Raw genomic sequence first — 18174 nt, 5'->3', positions numbered from 1 at the left:
CCTCAGCCTCCCAAGTAGCTGTTGCCCAGCTATTTTTAGAGACAGGGTTTTGCTCTTGCTTAGTCTGGTCTCGAACTTCTGAGCTCAGGCAATCCACCACCTCGGCCTCCCAGAGTGTTGGGATTACAGATGTGAGCTGCTGTGCCTGGCCTTACTCTTCATCTTCATCCTGTTTCTGGTCATCTTCATCACCTTCCCCTTCCCCCTCCTCATCTTCTGATTCATTCTTCTTCTCTGAGCCTGTCAGCCTGCCAGGGCCCTTCTTTCCTGCTTCGTTTTTGCTGTTGACACAGTATGCAGCAATATCCTTACAAATTTCTCCTTTCGCTTAGCTGCTTTCTGGTCATATGACTGTTTATCTTTGGCTGACTGTTCAGACCACATTTCACCCCAATTTTTTGTAGTATCCCCAATGAGTAGGCCTGAGTGTTTACTTTAGGTCTTTGGACAACGTTCAACAAAACAGGAAGAAGTCAGATAGTGGCCTTTTAGGAGCACTGAGATTTTCTTTTTCCCCTTTTCTTACTTATCACCTTTGGGAGGAATGTAATTTTCATCTTCTTGTCACAGTGAGCTTTGTCACTTTTTGCTGTATCTTTAAACTTCAATTTTTCTTTCCTTTTTTTTTTTTCTTCTGAGACAAATTCTTACTCAGTTGCCCCTGGCTGGAATGCCATAGCATAATGGCTCACACCAACCTTAAACTCCTGGGCTCAAGTAATCCTCTTGCCTCAGCCTCCTGAGTAGCTGGGACTACAGGCGCCTACCATTATGCCTGGCTAGTTTTTCTATTTTTAGTAGAGACAGGGTCTTGCTGTTGCTCAGGCTGGTCTTAAACTCCTGAGCTCAAGCAATCCACTCACCTCAGCTTCCCAGAGTACTAGGATTACAGGCATGAGCCACTGCATCCAGCCTAAACTTCAACTTTTCATTTGCAGACATGGTCTTCCATCTCTCTAAATATTTTTTAGAGAATTTTATAAAATAGATAGAAGAGTCTAAGTATTTCTTCTTGTGTTCCTGCCAGTGAGTCTGCACAAGGAAGGCGCAAGGACATTTTGCCCCTTGGCTTGCTGGAGACTCCTTTATCCGTAATGACAGAATGATGTCTACCTGATAAGATCTTTTCCTCAGAGCCGTGCAGAGTGGCTAGACCCAACAGAGATGCTTTCTTCCCCGGGATCTGGTGTTAACTGGATGGACAAATGAATTTTTTAAATAACCAAATAAAACTTCTAGAAATGGAAAATATAATCATTGAAATGAAAAATTCAGTGGACAAATTATATGTATGGGTTTTTGTTTGTTTTAATTCTGCATTCTAGCCCAAGAAGAATTGGTGGACAGATTAGATGGTAATTTAGGCACAGTTGAGGACAGAATTTGTTTCCTGGCAGCTAGATCTGAGGAACTCATCAGACACAAAGCAGGCAGAATAATGCCCACCCCCAATGATGTCCATCTCCAACATTACCCTCATACCAAAGCCGGATAAAGAAAACTACAGACAACCATTAGATATCTAATCTCTGGAATCTGCAACTATGTTAGGTTATTTGGAAAATGGAGAATTAAGGCTACAGATGGGATTAACGTTGCTAATTCACTAACCTGAAATTGGAGAGATTATCCTGGACTATCCAAGTGGACCCACTGTAATCACAAGAGTCCTGAAAGAGAGAAAGAGAATAGAATGAGAACCAGAGAGATGAGGTGGCACTGTGAGAAAGACTTGGCCCAATGTTGCTGGACCTTGGGGAGGTTTGAGGGTGTGTGTTGAGACAAGGTCTTACTCTGTTGTTCAAACTGGAGTGTGGCAGCGTCTTCACAGTTTGCTGCAATCTCAAACTCCTGGGCTTAAGCAACCCTCCTGCCTCAGCCTCCCAGAGTGCTAGGATTACAGGTGTGAGCCACCAAGTTGCATTTTAAGATGGTGAAACGGAACAATGAACCAAAAAATGCAGGCAGCTTAAAAGCTAGAAAAGGGTAGGAAATGGATTCTCCCCTAGAGCCTCCAGAAGGAATATAGCCCTGCCAACACAGTGATTTTAGCCCATGAGAATTGTTTCAGACTCCTGCTCTACAAAAGTGTAAAACAATAAATTGTGCTTCTTTCAAGACATGAGGTTTGTGACTTGTAAAGAGCAACAAAAGGCATGTAAGATAGAAGGAAACCATCCACCATATATCTAATAAGATCAAATAGAAGCAGCCCCATATTTTTTAAATAGCTGAGAATTTTCTGGAATTGAAGAGATGAATCTTGAGATTGAGGGATCACAGCAGGGTCTGAACATGATCAATATAAACTATCTATGACCATAAACACTGTAGTGAAACGTCCAAGGCTGAGATAAAGTCATGAAAGCAAACTGAACCTCAAGCATAGGCAAGAATAAGACAACCAGAACTCTCTTGCCAGGAAGGTTACAAATGTCAGTGGTCAACCAATTCTATCAGTATTCAAAGTCAGCCTCTAGGTGTGGCCCATGTGCCTTTAATCTGGACATTCCTGGGTCCCAACCCATGTTCAGAGAAGAATTTACACAAAGGAGATGGAAGGAAGCTGTTTCCACAGGGAGGGATTTCCTTTCTACCTTGTTCTCAGTCTTCTGCTTCAAGGTAAGAAAGCGACAGTGACGGAGAGGGGTGGGGAAGGGAAGGAAGAACCATCTCTAGTAGAACATTGAAGTTCTCCTTTCAAATTTCCAACTCCTAGAGATTATCTAAGATGGGCATAGTTCTTTCATGACTGTGTTATCAAGATGCCCAAATAGCCTTTCCTTCTCTGAATTATGGAAAAGCCCCTTCTAGTTATGTGCCACACAAGAACACTTCTATTTCCCTTCCTGTGAGTCATCCACTATTGTCTTCTCTTCCATTCAGCTTCTATCCCCACCCATCTTTCTACCCACAGGTGTAATTCTTTCTCTCTACAAGTATGAAACTCACCGGCTAGTCAAGTGTCCACTCTAGCCATGACTTCCCCATCCACCTACTGAATCCAAGGGCTATAGGTTAGTTAGGTAAGATGCCAGAGGGCCACAAGTCAAGGGTGAAAAGAGAGTGTGCACTTCTCTTCCAAGGAGTTAACATGGCAGAGTAGCAAGAAAAAGGGATTTGGGGACAGTCAGACCTGGGTTTGAATCTCAGTCCCTCACTTTGCTAGTTGTTTAACCTTGGGTGAATTTAATTTCTCTGAGCTCCAGTTTCCTCATCTATAACATCAGACCAACCTTGTAGAGTTGTGATGATTCAGTTAGAGAAGGTAGGTAGTACAGTACCTGGCATTTGTTAAGTGCCAATAAATATCATCTCTTCCCCTTTCGTTGTCACAGAACTTCTGATAAGGGAGCATAGGAGAAGCCTGGACCAGAGGTGGCTTCGGAGGCTAGTACAGGGGAGAGACCCAAATTGTACATTTGATCCAGGCAGTAGGAACATTTTAAAAGCTCCTCTGGACACTAGCAGACTTATTATCTGTCCAACCTTGGAAATTCATTTCCTTTTGTTGTTTCTTAGTTAACTTGTTTATTCCAGTAGTATAAAACAAATATTCTAATGATTCAAGGACAGATGTGCCTGGAAAACACTATGATTTTGAGAATGGATAAGGCTTGATGTACTTGGCACATCAGCCATCTCTCATTCCAGATTGTTGCTTCTCCCAACAAATCTGTACCAGTAGAAAACTAATAAACGTGGACAATTACTGTATGTACATTAAAAATAAAATTAACATTCTTTTTAAAGCCTCAAACTAGAAAGCTGATAATGAAGTTATGTGTCAAAGTTGGGAGAAGGAAGGTTGAAAAAGTTAAGAAATAAGTGTGTTCTCTTTGGGCCCCCAACAGTAATCCTATCTAATGACTATCACTGTTCCAGGGCTCAGTTTGCATACAGATTTGGGCATGCTTTGCTTGCAGACAGGAATATTAGACAGGAGGCAGGAGCCCTAACTCAGCTTACCACATTAGCTTCCATCATTTGCATTCCAGCCCAGCCCAACCCCTCTGGCCTGGGCAGGAAGCACCCAGCGCCTCCCTCCCCCATTCTTCATCTCATCACTCAGCCAAATAGCAGGGCAATGGCTACCAAACCTGGGATCACACCAAGTCCAGCTTCTGCCTCTTATTATCTGTCCAACCTTGGGAATTCATTTCCTTTTGTTGCTTCTTAGTCAAGTTGTTTATTACACTAGTATAAAAACAGTATCTACTGATGGGGGATTGGAAAGATTAAATGGGATAATCTATTCAGGCTTAGAATACACCAGATGCATATGCCTAGCAAGGTGACTTGTGCCTGTAATCCTAGCACTCTGGAATGCTGAAGTGGGTGGATTGCTTGAGCTCAGGAGTCAAGACCAGCCTGAGAGAGACTCTGTCTCTACTAAAAATAGAAAAACTAGCCAGGCATAGTGGTGCATGCCTGTAGTCCCAGCTACTCGGGAGGCTCAGGCAGGAGGATTGCTCAAGCCCCAGAATTTAAAGTTGCTGTGAGCTACGATTATACCCTGGCACTCTACCCAGGGTGAAAGACTGAGACTCTCCTGGCCAGGTGAGGTGGCTCACGCCTGTAATCCTAGCACTCTGGGAGGCCAAGGCAGGTGGATGGCCTGAGCTCACAGGTTCAAGACCAGCCTGGGCAAGTACAAGACCCCCCACCATTTCTAAAAAATAGCTGGGCATTGTGGCAGGCAGCTGTAGCCCCAGCTACTCGGGAGGCTGAGACAAGAGAATTGCTTAAGCCGAAGAGTTTGAGGTTTACTCTACCGAGGACAGCAAAGTGAGACTCTGTCTAAAAAAAAAAAAAATAGAAATGTTATCATTATTATAGCCCAGGCCCTGCCTTGGGGCCTCTCTTGTATAGGGAACACAGATGCTTTCACATTGTATCCCTTATCTCTTACATTTGATGTCTACCACAGGAAGGAGTAGTACTTTCACCATCAATTGCTCAGGGTTTGGCCAGCATGGGGTGGGTACCACTGTCCTGGGTTCAGCGTTTGACAGAAAGGCCTTCCGTCCAGCCACCAACCCCAGGGTCCCCACCCAAGTCAACATCTCCTTTACGATGTCTGCCATCCTAGATGTGGTAAGTACTGGCCTCTCCACCCATCCTTGGGGTCCTTAACTTTTTCCCAGCATCTGGCAAGGTGACCCCCAAAACCCTTAACCTACAGCTTCCTCCACCATGACTATAGGGCATTTGCCTGCATGGGGCTCTCCAAAAAGCGTTGTCCAGTTCAGCAGGGTGAGATATAATAGTACATGGGAGAGAATCTTCTTCTCACCCTGGCTGCGGAGCACTATCCAGGTTCCACCAGCAGAGGTTGATGGGATGAAACTCGGGCATGCGTATTTGGGAACTCCTGGGGCTAGTCCAAGAAAAAGCCAGGTTGAGAAGCATTGCTCTACTCCAGCCCCACTGTGAACCCTCCTGCCCATGGCCTGACACATCTGTTTTGATCAAACTTTTATCCTTGACTTGTAATGTTGACCTTCATCACCGCATCCCCTTTATATATCTTGGGGTTTTGGTAAACAAAAATGGGAAAGTGGGTGAAAAGACTTCTTACTGGCAACATGCTGGAAACAGGAAATTCTTTTGGCAGGATGAACAACTACAGCTCTTGTCATCATTCCTGTGGCTGAACATGGTATGGCCCACACTTTATTCTCTCTTCAATTAGAGTCAGAAAAGATTTAAGCAAAGATATAATTATTAGGAGTTTTTATATACCTAACATCACTTTGGAACACATGAAGGAGAAATTGAAAAATCCATCATAATAGTGAGAGTTGTCAATCTACTGCTTTTAAAAGTAGGCTCGGGACCTGTGGCTCAAGCAGCTAAGGTGCCAGCCACATACACCTGAGTTGGCGGGTTTGAATCCAGCCCAGGCCTGCCAAACAACAATGATGGCTGCAACCCAAAAAATAGCCGGGCATTGTGGCGGGCACCTGTAGTTCCAGCTACTTGGGAGGTGGAGGCAGGAGAATCACTTCAGCCCAGGAGTTGGAGGTTGCTGTGAGCTGTGATGCCACAGCACTCTACCGAGGGCGACAACTTGAGGCTCTGTCTCAAAAAAAAAAAAAAGTTAAGTAAAGGCCAGGCACTGTGACTCACACCTGTTATCCTAGCACTCTGGGAGGCCGAGGTGGGTGGATCGCCTGAGCCAGAGAGAGACCTCATCTCTAAAAATAGCCGGGCATCATGGTGGGCATTTATAGTCCCAGCTAAACCAGAGGCTGAGGCAAGAGAATCTCTTGTGCCCAAAGTCTGAGGTTTCTGTGAGCTATGATGCCACAGCACTCTACCAGGGGTCGACAAAGTGAGACTCTGTCTCAAAAAAAGAAAAAAAAAAGTTAAGTAAAAAAGGGTAAATATGGCTCCGCGCCCATAGCACAGTGGTTACGGCGCCGGCCACAGGCACTGAGGCTGGTGAGTTCAAACCCGGCCTGGGCCAGCTAAACAACAATAACAACTGCAACAGAAAAATAGCCAGGCATTGTGGCAGGTGCCTGTAGTCCCAGCTACTTGGGAGACTGAGGCAAGAGAATCTCTTAAGCCCAAGAGTTTGAGCTTCCTGTGAGCTGTGACACCATGGCACTCTACCAAGGGTGACACAGTGAGACTCTGTCTCAAAAAAAAAGGATTAAAAAAAAGAAGAAAATAAAATTATGAACTTGAAATGGAACACATATATTGGAAAATCTATGGAATGTAGCCAAAGCATAGCTCAGTGAAAATTTTATATTTTAAGTATATTGATTAGAAAACAGGGTGAAGGAGAAAGTGAATGAATTAAGTTCCTGACTTGAAAAGCCTGGTTGGACCAACCTGAGCAAGAGCGAGACCCCCATCTTTACTAAAAATAGAAAAACTAGCCAGGTATTGTGGTGAGCACCCATAGTCCCAGCTTCTTGGGAGGCTGAGGCAGAAGGATGGTTTGCCCCAGGAGTTTGAGGTTGCTATAAGCCGTGACACCTTTGCAGTCTACCCATGGTGACAGAGTGAGATTCTGTCTCAAAAAATAAAAAATTAAAAAGAGGGCGGCGCCTGTGGCTCAGTCGGTAGGGCGCCGGCCCCATATACTGAGGGTGGCGGCCAAACTGCAACCAAAAAAATAGCCGGGCGTTGTGGCGGGCGCCTGTAGTCCCAGCTACTCGGGAGGCTGAGGCAAGAGAATCGCTTAAGCCCAGGAGTTGGAGGTTGCTGTGAGCTGTGTGAGGCCACGGCATTCTACTGAGGGCTATAAAGTGAGACTCTGTCTCTACAAAAATAAATAAATAAATAAATAAATAAAAATAATAAAATAAAAAGAAATGGACTTGATTTCAGGCCCCACCTAGGGTGACCAACCATCTAGCTCCCCAAACTGAGGAGTCCTCTTAGGTAGGACTTTCAATGCTAAAACCAAGAAAGTTCCTAGGAAAGCAGGAAAAGTTAGTCATTTCAACTACTGGATTAGAATCTGCATTTTGGCATGATCACCAGGTGTTTTATATGCACAGTGAAGTTTGAGAGGCACTGGTCTTATACAAACCTTTACCTAACATGCATAGAGCCCCCTGCTCTGGCTGTGGCCACAAACTGCAGCTGCTGACATGAAAAGTGCCTTGAGACTAGACGGCCCCACCCAGAGTTGGATGATGCTTGAAAACATTTCCCAGAGAAAGTTACCAGCCTTGGAAAAGAGAGCTGGCCACCACAAAGGCAAGAGAAGATAGCGCCTCCCAAGGAGAGGAAGGCCACTAAGGCTCCTGGCTTCAAAGAACCCAAGGGCTGGTTCTCACCTCCCAATACAGACCAGTGAAGATAATCTTGCTAGGTAGTAACATATATTAAGCTCTGAACAACATTACACTTTACAAAATCCTTCCATATACTCGATTTCATTTGATACCCACTGCTGCCCTTATTTTCATAGTAAGGAAATTCTAGCTCAGAGAGGCTGACTTACCAGTGTTTCGGCTCTAAATCTTATTCCTACTGTACAAAGGAGAGGATTTCCCTGATCCTCAGTAATTTCTCACTAAAGTGGAAAAACAGAGGGGTCAAAATTTATGAAGAAATGAACACAAGGAGGATCGATTTTGTCTGTAATTATGATTTCTTGAAGGGGAAGATTCAAAATGCTGACTCCACAAAGTTGAGTGGTAGATATACAAATGTTTATTATATTGTATTATATACTTTTCTATATGCTTGAAATATTCTATAACTTCTGGTTTTTTTAAAGAGGAAATTGAAGGACAGGAGAAAATAACTTCAATTCATGTCAGGTTCTCGCCTCTCCTCCACCTGGCCTGTAGGTCTGGGATAACCCATTTATCAGCTGGAACCCAGAGGAGTGTAAGGGCATCACCAAGATCAGTATGGCAAGCGAGAACCTGTGGCTCCCAGATATTTTCATCGTTGAGTTGTGCGTATCAAGGGCTGGGAAAGTCAGAGGGAAGTCCCATCTCCTAAAATCAGTAGAGATTATGATTTACCATTGGGGCTACCAGAAATGGTCTTTAGATGGCTAAGAAACAACCAGAGAGATAAGAAAAAAGCCACAGCACCTGCCTCCCACCTCACTTCTTTTCCAGCATGGATGTGGATAAGACCCCACATGGCCTCACAGCATATGTAAGTAATAATGGTCGCATCAGGTATAAGAAACCCATGAAGGTGACCAGCATCTGTAGCCTGGACATTTTCTACTTCCCTTTTGACCAGCAGAACTGCACACTCACCTTCAGGTCATTCCTCTACACAGGTAAGCTGCAGTGGGGTCTCAGGGATGGAGGTGAATGAAAGCAACCAATGAGGCAATAAAAAATAAAATATAAAATAATTTTGAGTAAATTGTGACCAAGGAGTATGGGTGGAACAAAGAATAAGGCTCTATGGATACAAAAATATTGTCCATAAAGGCAGAACCCAGTGGGGCATGGTGACGCATGCCTGTAATTCTAGCATTCTGGGAGGCTGAGGCAGAGGATGGCTTGAGCTCAAGAGTTCAAGACCAGCTGGAGCAAGAGCGAGACCTCATCTCTACTAAAAATAGAAAAGTTAGCCGGATGTTGTGGTGAGCACCTGTAGTCCCCACTACTTGGGAGGCTGAGGCAGGAGGATCACTTGAGTCCAGGAGTTTAAGGTTGCTATGAGCTAGGCTGATGCTATAGCACTCTAGCCTGGAAAACAGAGTGAAACAAAGAAAAGAAAAGGAGAGGAAAGGAGAAAGAAAAGAAAGGCAGAACCCAAATCTGTCTTGTTTATCATCATCCCAAGTTCCTAGCACACTTCCTGGCATACGGTAGTCACTCAAAAATACTTGTTGAATAGAAAGATGGGGAAAGAGAGCACAGCTGAGTCAGGAAACTGTCTCCTTGGAGGATGATTTGGATGTGTCTCCCTTTCAGTGGATAACATGTTGCTGGGCATGGAGAAAGAAGTGTGGGAGATAGCAAATACATCCCGACACATTGTTCAGACCCATGGAGAGTGGGAGCTCCTGGGCATCAACAAGGCCTCCCCAAAGATGTCTGTGGGAGCCAACCTGTATGATCAGATCATGTTCTATGTGAGCTCAGAGGCCTTTATTTTTTCCTTCCTTGCTTGCTCCTGCCCTTGCCTAGAATCTCCACCAAATGAGTATGTCCCAAGTTTCAAGGTCTCTCAATCTTACCCCTCTCTGCCTGAGGCCAGAATCCTCTCCCAGCTGCCCATCCTAACTCTCCTTCCTAAAGCTCATGCCTCTGGCCTAACTTTCTTAGCTGGTTCAATATCAGATTAGGAAGCTGCATTCCACATAGCTTCAGATCCCAGGGTGTGATCAGACCAATGAAAAAGGCGCAGACAGAAACAGTCACTGCTATTCCCAGCAGGGAGCTGCTATTGCTGGATGTGGGATTTGCTCTAACCCCATATCTACTCCCCTCCCTCTCTGCCCCACCAGGTGGCCATCAGGCGCAGGCCCAGCCTCTACATCATAAACCTCCTGGTGCCCAGCGGCTTTCTCATAGCGATTGACGCCCTCAGCTTCTACCTGCCAGCAGAAAGTGGGAACCGGGCCCCATTCAAGATCACCCTTCTGCTGGGCTACAATGTCTTCCTGCTCATGATGAACGACTTACTCCCCACCAATGGCACTCCCCTCATCAGTATGGCTCCTCCAACCTTTGGGAAGAGAAGGGTGGGAGTTAGCTCAGGGACGGGAAGAAGACTGAAAAAGGAGGCTCTGTGCCTGCCAAGGTGGTATCAGGAGAGAGAAATCCTAGGTGGTGCCTCTGCCCTCACACAGGCGCACCTTTCCTCCAGGTGCCTACTTTGCCCTGTGCCTGTCGCTGATGGTGCTCAGCCTGCTGGAGACCGTCTTCATCACCTACCTGCTGCACCTGGCCACCACCCAGCCCCCACCCATGCCCCGGTGGCTCCACTCTCTGCTGCTGCTCTGCACCTGCCCACGGAAATGCTGCCCCACTGCGCCCCACAGGGGGGATCAGGGGCTGGGCCTCACCCCTGCCCAGCTGCCTGGTGAGGGAAGGCAACCCCTACACCCTATTTCTCTGCCCCTGCCTCCCTCCCCGGAAGGTGACATTCCCAGCCCTGCCTGAGTCTCTGTCCTTTCCACAGGCCTGAAGGAGCCAGTAGAGTTGGTGGGGAAGGCGCCAGGCCCCAGAGAGGCAGTGCTGACTGGGGTCTCAGGAGGGACAGGGGCCCAGCAGGAGCAGGAGGCCCAGAAGCAGCGCCGGGTGGAGCTGTGGGTGAAGTTCAGCCACATGATGGACACCCTGCTCTTCCGCCTCTACCTGCTCTTCATGGCCTCCTCCATCCTCACGGTCATCGGCCTCTGGAACACCCAAGCATGATGTCTATCTGCTCCAGCAGATCCCAGCTGCTTCTGGCCTCCAGGGACCAGCCAGCTCTTCATCCTTTCCCAAGTACTGTCATATCCCCAAAGAATGCCAAATGCCTGCTGTAGCCCATGTATCCCCCTTGGTCCTGCATTCTGTTAGCTTCCCTCAGTCCTATTACTGGTTCTGGGCCCCTTTTATGTCTTCTACATAGCAGGTTCTACCGCCTCTGCCTGCTAACTGGCCCTAATAAATCATTTTGCAGAGATTTCTGGCTCTTGGTCATGTTGTTGGGTAGAAACTTAAAATAGCTGGGACTGATAGTTTCAAAATGGCACCTGTACATTCCTTTGCTATAATAAAGCTTTGATGTCATAAGGGATGATCATCTCACCTTAAGTCCAATGTGACAACTGTCCTATAACATTTGAGAAGTTTTAGTTCTCTTAGATATTTTCAAAAACACATTTTCTTACTAATAGATTTTTTGATTCATCTTTTGCACTATTTTATACAGATTTCATCTTAATACTCTCTCCATTTATTTTGTTTCATTTTATTCTTTTTCTTATTTTCCAAGTTGATTTCTCCCTTAAAGTATTCTCAGTCTTTCTATAAATTTTACACTGAAAGCTGGTGCGGTGGCTCATGTCTGTAATCCTAGCACTTTGGGCAGCCGAGATGGGCAAATTGCTTGAGCTCAGGAGTTCAAAGACCAACCTGAGCAAGAGCGAGACCCCATCTCTAAAAATGTTGTGCCGGTGCCTGTAGTCCCAGCTACTTGGGAGGCTGAGACCAAGGAATCACTTGAGCCCAGGAGTTTGAAGTTGCTGTGAAGTATTGTGCCACAGCACTCTACTGAGGGCAACATAGTGAGACTCCGTCTCAAAAAAAAAAAAATTTTTTTTTACTCTGAGAACAGCTAGGTTTTATTTTATTTTATTTTTTTATTATTAAATCATAGCTATGTACATTAATGCGATCATGGGGCACCATACACTGGTGAATAGCTAGGTTTTAGAATAAAGCATCCTCCTCTTCATTATGTCAGATAATTTATATTTTATTATTATTATTATTTTGGTTTTTGTTTGACACTCAGTCAATTGGTAGAGTGCTGTGGCGTCATATAGCTCGCAGCAACCTCAAACTCCTGGACTCAAGTAGTTCTCTTTCCTTAGCCTACCAAGTAGCTGGGACTGCAGGTGCCCGCCACAACACCTGGCTAGTTTTTCTACTTTTAGTAGAGACAGCGTCTCGCTCTTGCTCAGTCTGATAAACTCCTGAGCTCAAGCAATCCACCCACCTCAGCCTCCCAAAGCACTAGGATTACAGGCATGAGCCACCATGCTGGTCTTATAATTTGTGTTTATTAATACTTCCTCTTTGAGTTAAAGGCTATTTGGGAAAGTGTGACTTAATGTCCATGGATAAGGGGGTTTTATTACTGTTATCTTTTCATAGTTAATTCCCAGTTTTTTTGGTTTGTGATCAGAGAGCATGGTCTTTAGTTTTAAAACTTTTTAGATTTGAGCAGCTCCTGTAGTTCAGTGGGTAGGGTGCCAGCCACATTCACCAAGGCTGGTGGGTTCGAACCCAGCTGGGGCCTGCTACACAACAACAAATGCAACAAAAAAATAGCCAGGCATTGTGGTGGGCACCTGTAGTCCCAGCTACTTGGGAGGCTGAGGCAAGATAATCACTTGAGCCCAAGAGTTTGCAGTTACTGTGAGCTGTAACGCCATGACACTCTACCGAGGGCAACAAACTAAGACTCTGTCTCAAAAATAAAAGAAAAATTAGCCGAGCATACTGACAAGTGCCTGTAGTCCCAGCTACTCAGAAGGATCCCTTGAATCCAGGAGTTTGAGGTTGCTATGAGCTAGGTGACACCATGGCTCTCGAACCTGGGGCAACAGAGTGAGCCTTTCTCTCAAAAAAAATTGTGTTCTGTTTTAATTGCCACCTAGTTAGCACACTTCTCTTGAGTATTTTCTTCGAGCAGCACACTGGGTATATGCTCTGACTCCTCGTGTGTCTGAAAGTGTCTTTTGTTTTGGCAGATAATACTTTCTTGGGTAAGCAAAGATGGCGTACATATATAATCACAGTTCCCAACCCCACCCCCAATTATCTAACCCTATTATTCTAGTTTCCAGTGTCTTAGAAATCCAAGGCTACTCTCATTCTTTCCTTTTTGAAAGGAATATCTAGCTGCTTAAAAGAATTTCTATTTATCCTTGGAATTTAGAAATTTTACCATATTATATCTAGACGTGTGTGTTTCCATCGATTCTATGTTTCAGTGATCCTTCTCAATATGAATATTCAAATCATTTTTCTGCTTGGGGGATTTATTTCTTAGATTTAAGTAACATTCTACTGTCTTCCATCTGTTCTTTCCCTGTGCTGGAATTTCTGCTATTCACCAGGTAGGTCTCACAGGTCTATCCTCCAAACTATACTTTTCTCTTCATGCTCCCATTTCTTCGTCGTTTGGCTTTGTGTTATTTATGACCAATCTCTCAGACCAGTTTGGTTCTCAGTAGCGACCATTTCTACTCTTAGTTCATCTATTGAATGTTTTAATTAAAAATAAGGCTTTTTAGCGGGGCGTTGTGGCGGTCACCTGTAGTCCCAGCTGCTCCGGAGGCTGAGGCAGGAGAATCGCCTAAGCCCAGAAATTGTAAGTTGCTGTGAGCTGTGTGATGCCACGGCACTCTACCCAGGGCGATAAAGTGAGACTATGGGGCCGGCGCCTTACTGACTGAGCCATAGGCGCTGCCCTGCCTGTTTTTTTTTTTTTTTTTTTTTTTTTGCAGTTTTTGGCCGGAGCTGGGTTTGAACCCACCACCTCCAGCATAAGGAGCTGGTGCCCTACTCCTTTGAGCCACATGCGCCGCCCCTTTGCCTGTTATTTTGTGTCCCCTCAGCATCTCCATAGGACACACTGTGAGATTCTTCTAAAGAAGAGCAAACTGTCTTAACTGTAGAAGGCCTAAGATACACAACTTTTATGAACCCATGAGGAAACATTTTCCTTCTACTGGAGCAGATGGAGGGCATTTCACAATTCCCAAGTCAATCCAGGAGCAAGTAGCAATTCTCTCCCATCTTCAGGGACTGGAAGTAATTGAACACACTGGTGCAATTTTCACCGTCCCCAGTATGAATCAGACAGGCCATCGAACAACCACAGCAGCAGTTAGAGGCAACTGTTCCCCAAGTTCACAGTCTTCTGCTTGTTAGTCCCTTCAGAGGACTGTGAACTTCTGATCTTTACACCAACTTCAAAGATAAACAAGCTTTCTCCTCGATACTGGTCCACATCACACAATTGGGGCCCAATCTAATCACACTAAAATATCAAACAAGCTTAAATGAATTTTAAAAATTTGAGAAAACTTGCCCTAGGCACAGACAGCCTCACTACTAAATTTTATCAAATATTTAAGGAAGAATTAATACCAATTCTACGCAATCTCATCCAGAAAGTAGAAAAGGAGGAAACATTTCACAATGCATTCTGTGAGGCCAATATTATTGCCCAAATACTAGAACTAGACAAAGATGTTATAAAAACTACGTATAAATAACCCTCATGAATATAGATGTAAAAATCCTCAAGAAAATACTGAATCTAGCCATATATTAAAAGGATTATACACAATGAACAAATGGGATTTATCCTAAGATTATAAAGCTGGTTCACCATGAGAGTATCATTTACTATAACACGCCATATTAATAGAACAAAGGTCAAAACCCATATGATAATTTCCACAGCTGCAGAAAAAGCACTTGACAAAATCCAACACCTTTTTTTATTTTATTTATTTATTTATTTTTGAGACAGAGTCTCACTATGTCACCCTCAGTAGAGTGCTGTTGAGTCACAGCTCACAGCAACCTCAAATTCTTGGGCTTAAGTGATTTTCTTGCCTCAGCCTCCCAAGTAGCTGGGACTACAGGTGCCCGCCACAACACCTTTCTTGATTTAAAAAAATGAACGTTCAACAAGCAAAAAATAGAAGAAACTTTTTGGTTGTTGGGAAGCAACAAGAAAGGAAGAAGTTAAATGATCTCTATTCACAGATGATATGATCTCATAAATAGAAAATCTCAAGGAATTCACTAAAAATCTATTGGAACTAATAAATTAGTCACCAAGGTTACAGGTCATAAGATCAACATACAAAAAGCATTGTACTATATATACTAGCAATAAATAATCTGAAAACAAAATTAAGAATTGTTTTAAAAAATTAAGACATTTAGGAATAATTTTAACTAAAGAAGTACAAAACTTTTTTTACATACTGAAAACTACAAAAAAAATGTATTTTTTTTTTGAGAGAGTCTCATTCCTTTTCCTAGGCTAGAGTACCATACTTAGCTCATAGCAGCCTCAAACCCCTGGGCTCAAGGAAGCCTTTTGCCTCAGGCTCCCAAGTAGCTGGGACTACAGACACAAGCCACCATGCCTGGCTAATTTTTCTGTTTTTAGTGGAGGCAGGATGTCACTCTTGCTCATGCTGATCTCAAACTCCTGAGCTCAAGCAATCCTCTCACCTCAGCTTCCCAGAATGCTAAGAATTCCAGGCGTGAGCCTGTAATACCCAGTCCTATTACAAAATATTTTTGAAAAAGTTAATGAAAGTCTAAATAAATGTTAGCGATATGGAAAATTTGGATAGGGATGGTGAATCTTAAACTTAGCATTTGGAGCTAGAAGTTCAAGACCAGCCTGGGAAACATAACAAGAGCCTGTCTCTTAAAAAAATAAAAAATTAGCTGGGCATGGTGGTGTGAGCCTATAGTCCTAGCTAATTGGGAGGCTGAGCCTAGGAATTGGAGGTTGCAATGAGTTGTGATCACTCCTCCAGGTAATGCTGTTTCACACACACTCACAAAATAGATGTAAAAAACTTAATATTGTGAAGATTTCAATACTTCCCCAAATTAATCGACAGATTCACTGCAATCCTTATATTAATCCTAGCTGCCTTTTTTTTTTTTTCTGAGACAGAGTCTCACTATTTTGCCCTCAGTAGAGTGTTGTGACATCACAGCTCACAGCAACCTCAAGCTCCTGGGATTAAGCGATTATCTTGCCTTAGCCTCCCAAGGCTCAGTTCTCAGCTGGGACTACAGGTGCCCACCACAACGCCCGGCTATTTTTTGGTTAGAGTTGTCATCGTTGTTTGGCAGGCCCGGGCTGGGTTCAAACCCACCAGCTCCGGTTTATGTGGCTGGTGCCCTAGCCCCTGAGCTACAGGCACTGAGCCCCTAGCTGCCTTTTTGGAGAAATTGACAAGCTGAGTCTAAAATTCATATGGAAATACAAGAGGCCCAGAATAACCAAAACTATCTTGGAAGAGAACACAGTTGGTAGACTCACACTTCCTGATTTAAAAACTTATACAACGTTATCATAATCAAGATAGTGTGGTACTGGCAGAAAGATCTTTTTTTTTTTTTTTTTTTTGAGACACAGTCGCACTTTGTGGCCCTCGGTAGAGTGCTGTGGCGTCACAGCTCACAGCAACCTCAAACTCTTGGGCTTAAGTGAGTCTCTTGCCCTAGCCTCCCAAGTAGCTGGAACTACAGGTGCCCGCCATGCCTGGCTATTTTTTGGTTGTAGTTGTCATTGTTGTTTAGCAGGCCTGGGCTGGGTTCAAACCTGCCAGTCCTGATGTATGTGGACGGCACCCTAACCACTGGGCTACAGGCGCCAAGCCAGAAGGATATATAGATCAATGAAATTAGAATAGAGAGTCCATTAATAAACTTTAATTGGTTTTCTACAAAGGGACTAAAACAATTCAATAGAGAAAAGAATGGTCTTTTCAGCAAATGGTGGTTGGACAACTGGATATCCACATGCAAAAGAATGACTTTGGACCCCTATTTCACACCAAAAATTAACTCAGGGCTTGGCGCCTGTGGCTCAAGCGGCTAAGGCGCCAGCCACATACACCTGAGCTCATGGGTTTGAATCCAGCCCAGGCCCACCAAACAACAATGACGGCTGCTGCAACCAAAAAATAGCTGGGCGTTGTGGGGGGTGCCTGTAGTCCCAGCTACTTGGAAGGCAGAGGCAGGAGAATCACTTGAGCCCAGGAGTTGGAGGTTTCTGTGAGCTGTGATGCCGCGGCACTCTACCCAGGGTGACAGCTTATAAGGCTCTGTCTCAAAAAATAAATAAATAAATAAAATGAAAAGAAAAGAAAAAAAGAAAACAAAAATTAACTCAGAATGGATCATGGTTCTAAATATAAGTACTAAAACTCTTAGAAGAAAACACGAGTAAAACTTCATGTTCTTAGGGTGGCACCTGTGGCTCAGTGAGTAGGGCGCCGGCCCCATATACCGAGGGCAGAGAGTTCAAACCCGGCCCCGGAAAAACTGCAACAACAACAACAAAAAAAGCCAGGCATTGTGGCGGGCACCTGTAGTCCCAGCTACTCTGGAGGCTGAGGCAAGAGAATAGCCTAAGCCCAAGAGCTGGAGGTTGCTGTGAGCTGGACGCCACAGTATTCTACCGGTGGCGAAAAAGTGAGACTCTGTCTCTAAAAAGCAAACAAAAAAAAACTTCATGTTCTTAGATTGGGACATGATTTCTTAGCTATGATATCAAAAGCACAGATGATAAAAAGAAATATAGATAGGCTTGGCGCCCATAGCTCAGTGATTAGGGCACCGGCCACATGCACCGGGGCTGGTGGATTCAAACCCAGCCCAGGCCTGCTAAACAAACACCACCAACAACAACAACAAAAAATAGCCGGGTGTTGTGGTGGGCACCTGTAGTCCCAGCTACTAGGGAGGCTAAGGCAAGAGAATTGCTTGAGCACAAGAGTTTGAGGTTGCTGTGAGTGTGATACCAGGGCACTCTACCGAAAGTGATATAGTGAGACACTGTCTCAAAAAATAAGTAAATAAATAAAAACTTTTATGCTTTAAAGAAACCATCACAAAGGCAGTACCTGTAGCTCAGTGGGTAGGATGCCAGCCACATACACCCAGGCTGGCAGGTTCGAACCCAGCCTAGGCCAGCTAAAACAACAATGACAACTGCAACAAAAAAATTGCTGGGTATTATGGTGGGTGCCAGTAGTCCCGGGTACTTGGGAGACCAAGACAAGAGAATTGCTTAAGCCCAAGGGTTTGAGGTTGCTGTGAGCTGTGACGCCATGGCACTGTACCGAGGGCTACATACTGAGATTCTGCCTCAAATATATATACATATATATATATATTCAATAGAACAATTATATCATCATTATTTGTGTTAAGTAATACTTTCCTCTAGAGATAAATG

The 18174-nt window shown here is 44.3% G+C and overlaps 1 protein-coding gene across 1 annotated transcript; it reads left to right on the top strand.

Annotated features, from left to right (window-relative positions):
- Positions 1 to 2555: 2555 nt before the first annotated feature.
- On the top strand, positions 2556 to 10865 carry LOC128567485 (5-hydroxytryptamine receptor 3E-like). Its single transcript, XM_053564644.1, has 9 exons — positions 2556 to 2622; positions 4931 to 5097; positions 5618 to 5662; positions 8322 to 8431; positions 8601 to 8770; positions 9417 to 9577; positions 9953 to 10157; positions 10315 to 10530; positions 10630 to 10865. Exons 1-9 carry the CDS (start codon positions 2556 to 2558, stop codon positions 10863 to 10865), a joined length of 1377 nt encoding a protein of 458 aa, XP_053420619.1.
- The last annotated feature ends 7309 nt before the right edge of the window (positions 10866 to 18174 follow it).

Source organism: Nycticebus coucang, chromosome 16 (genome assembly GCF_027406575.1).
Source record: "Nycticebus coucang isolate mNycCou1 chromosome 16, mNycCou1.pri, whole genome shotgun sequence".
NCBI lineage: Eukaryota > Metazoa > Chordata > Mammalia > Primates > Lorisidae > Nycticebus > Nycticebus coucang.
The sequence above is the reverse complement of the archived record's forward strand: the minus strand, read 5'-3'. Positions and strand labels throughout refer to the sequence as shown.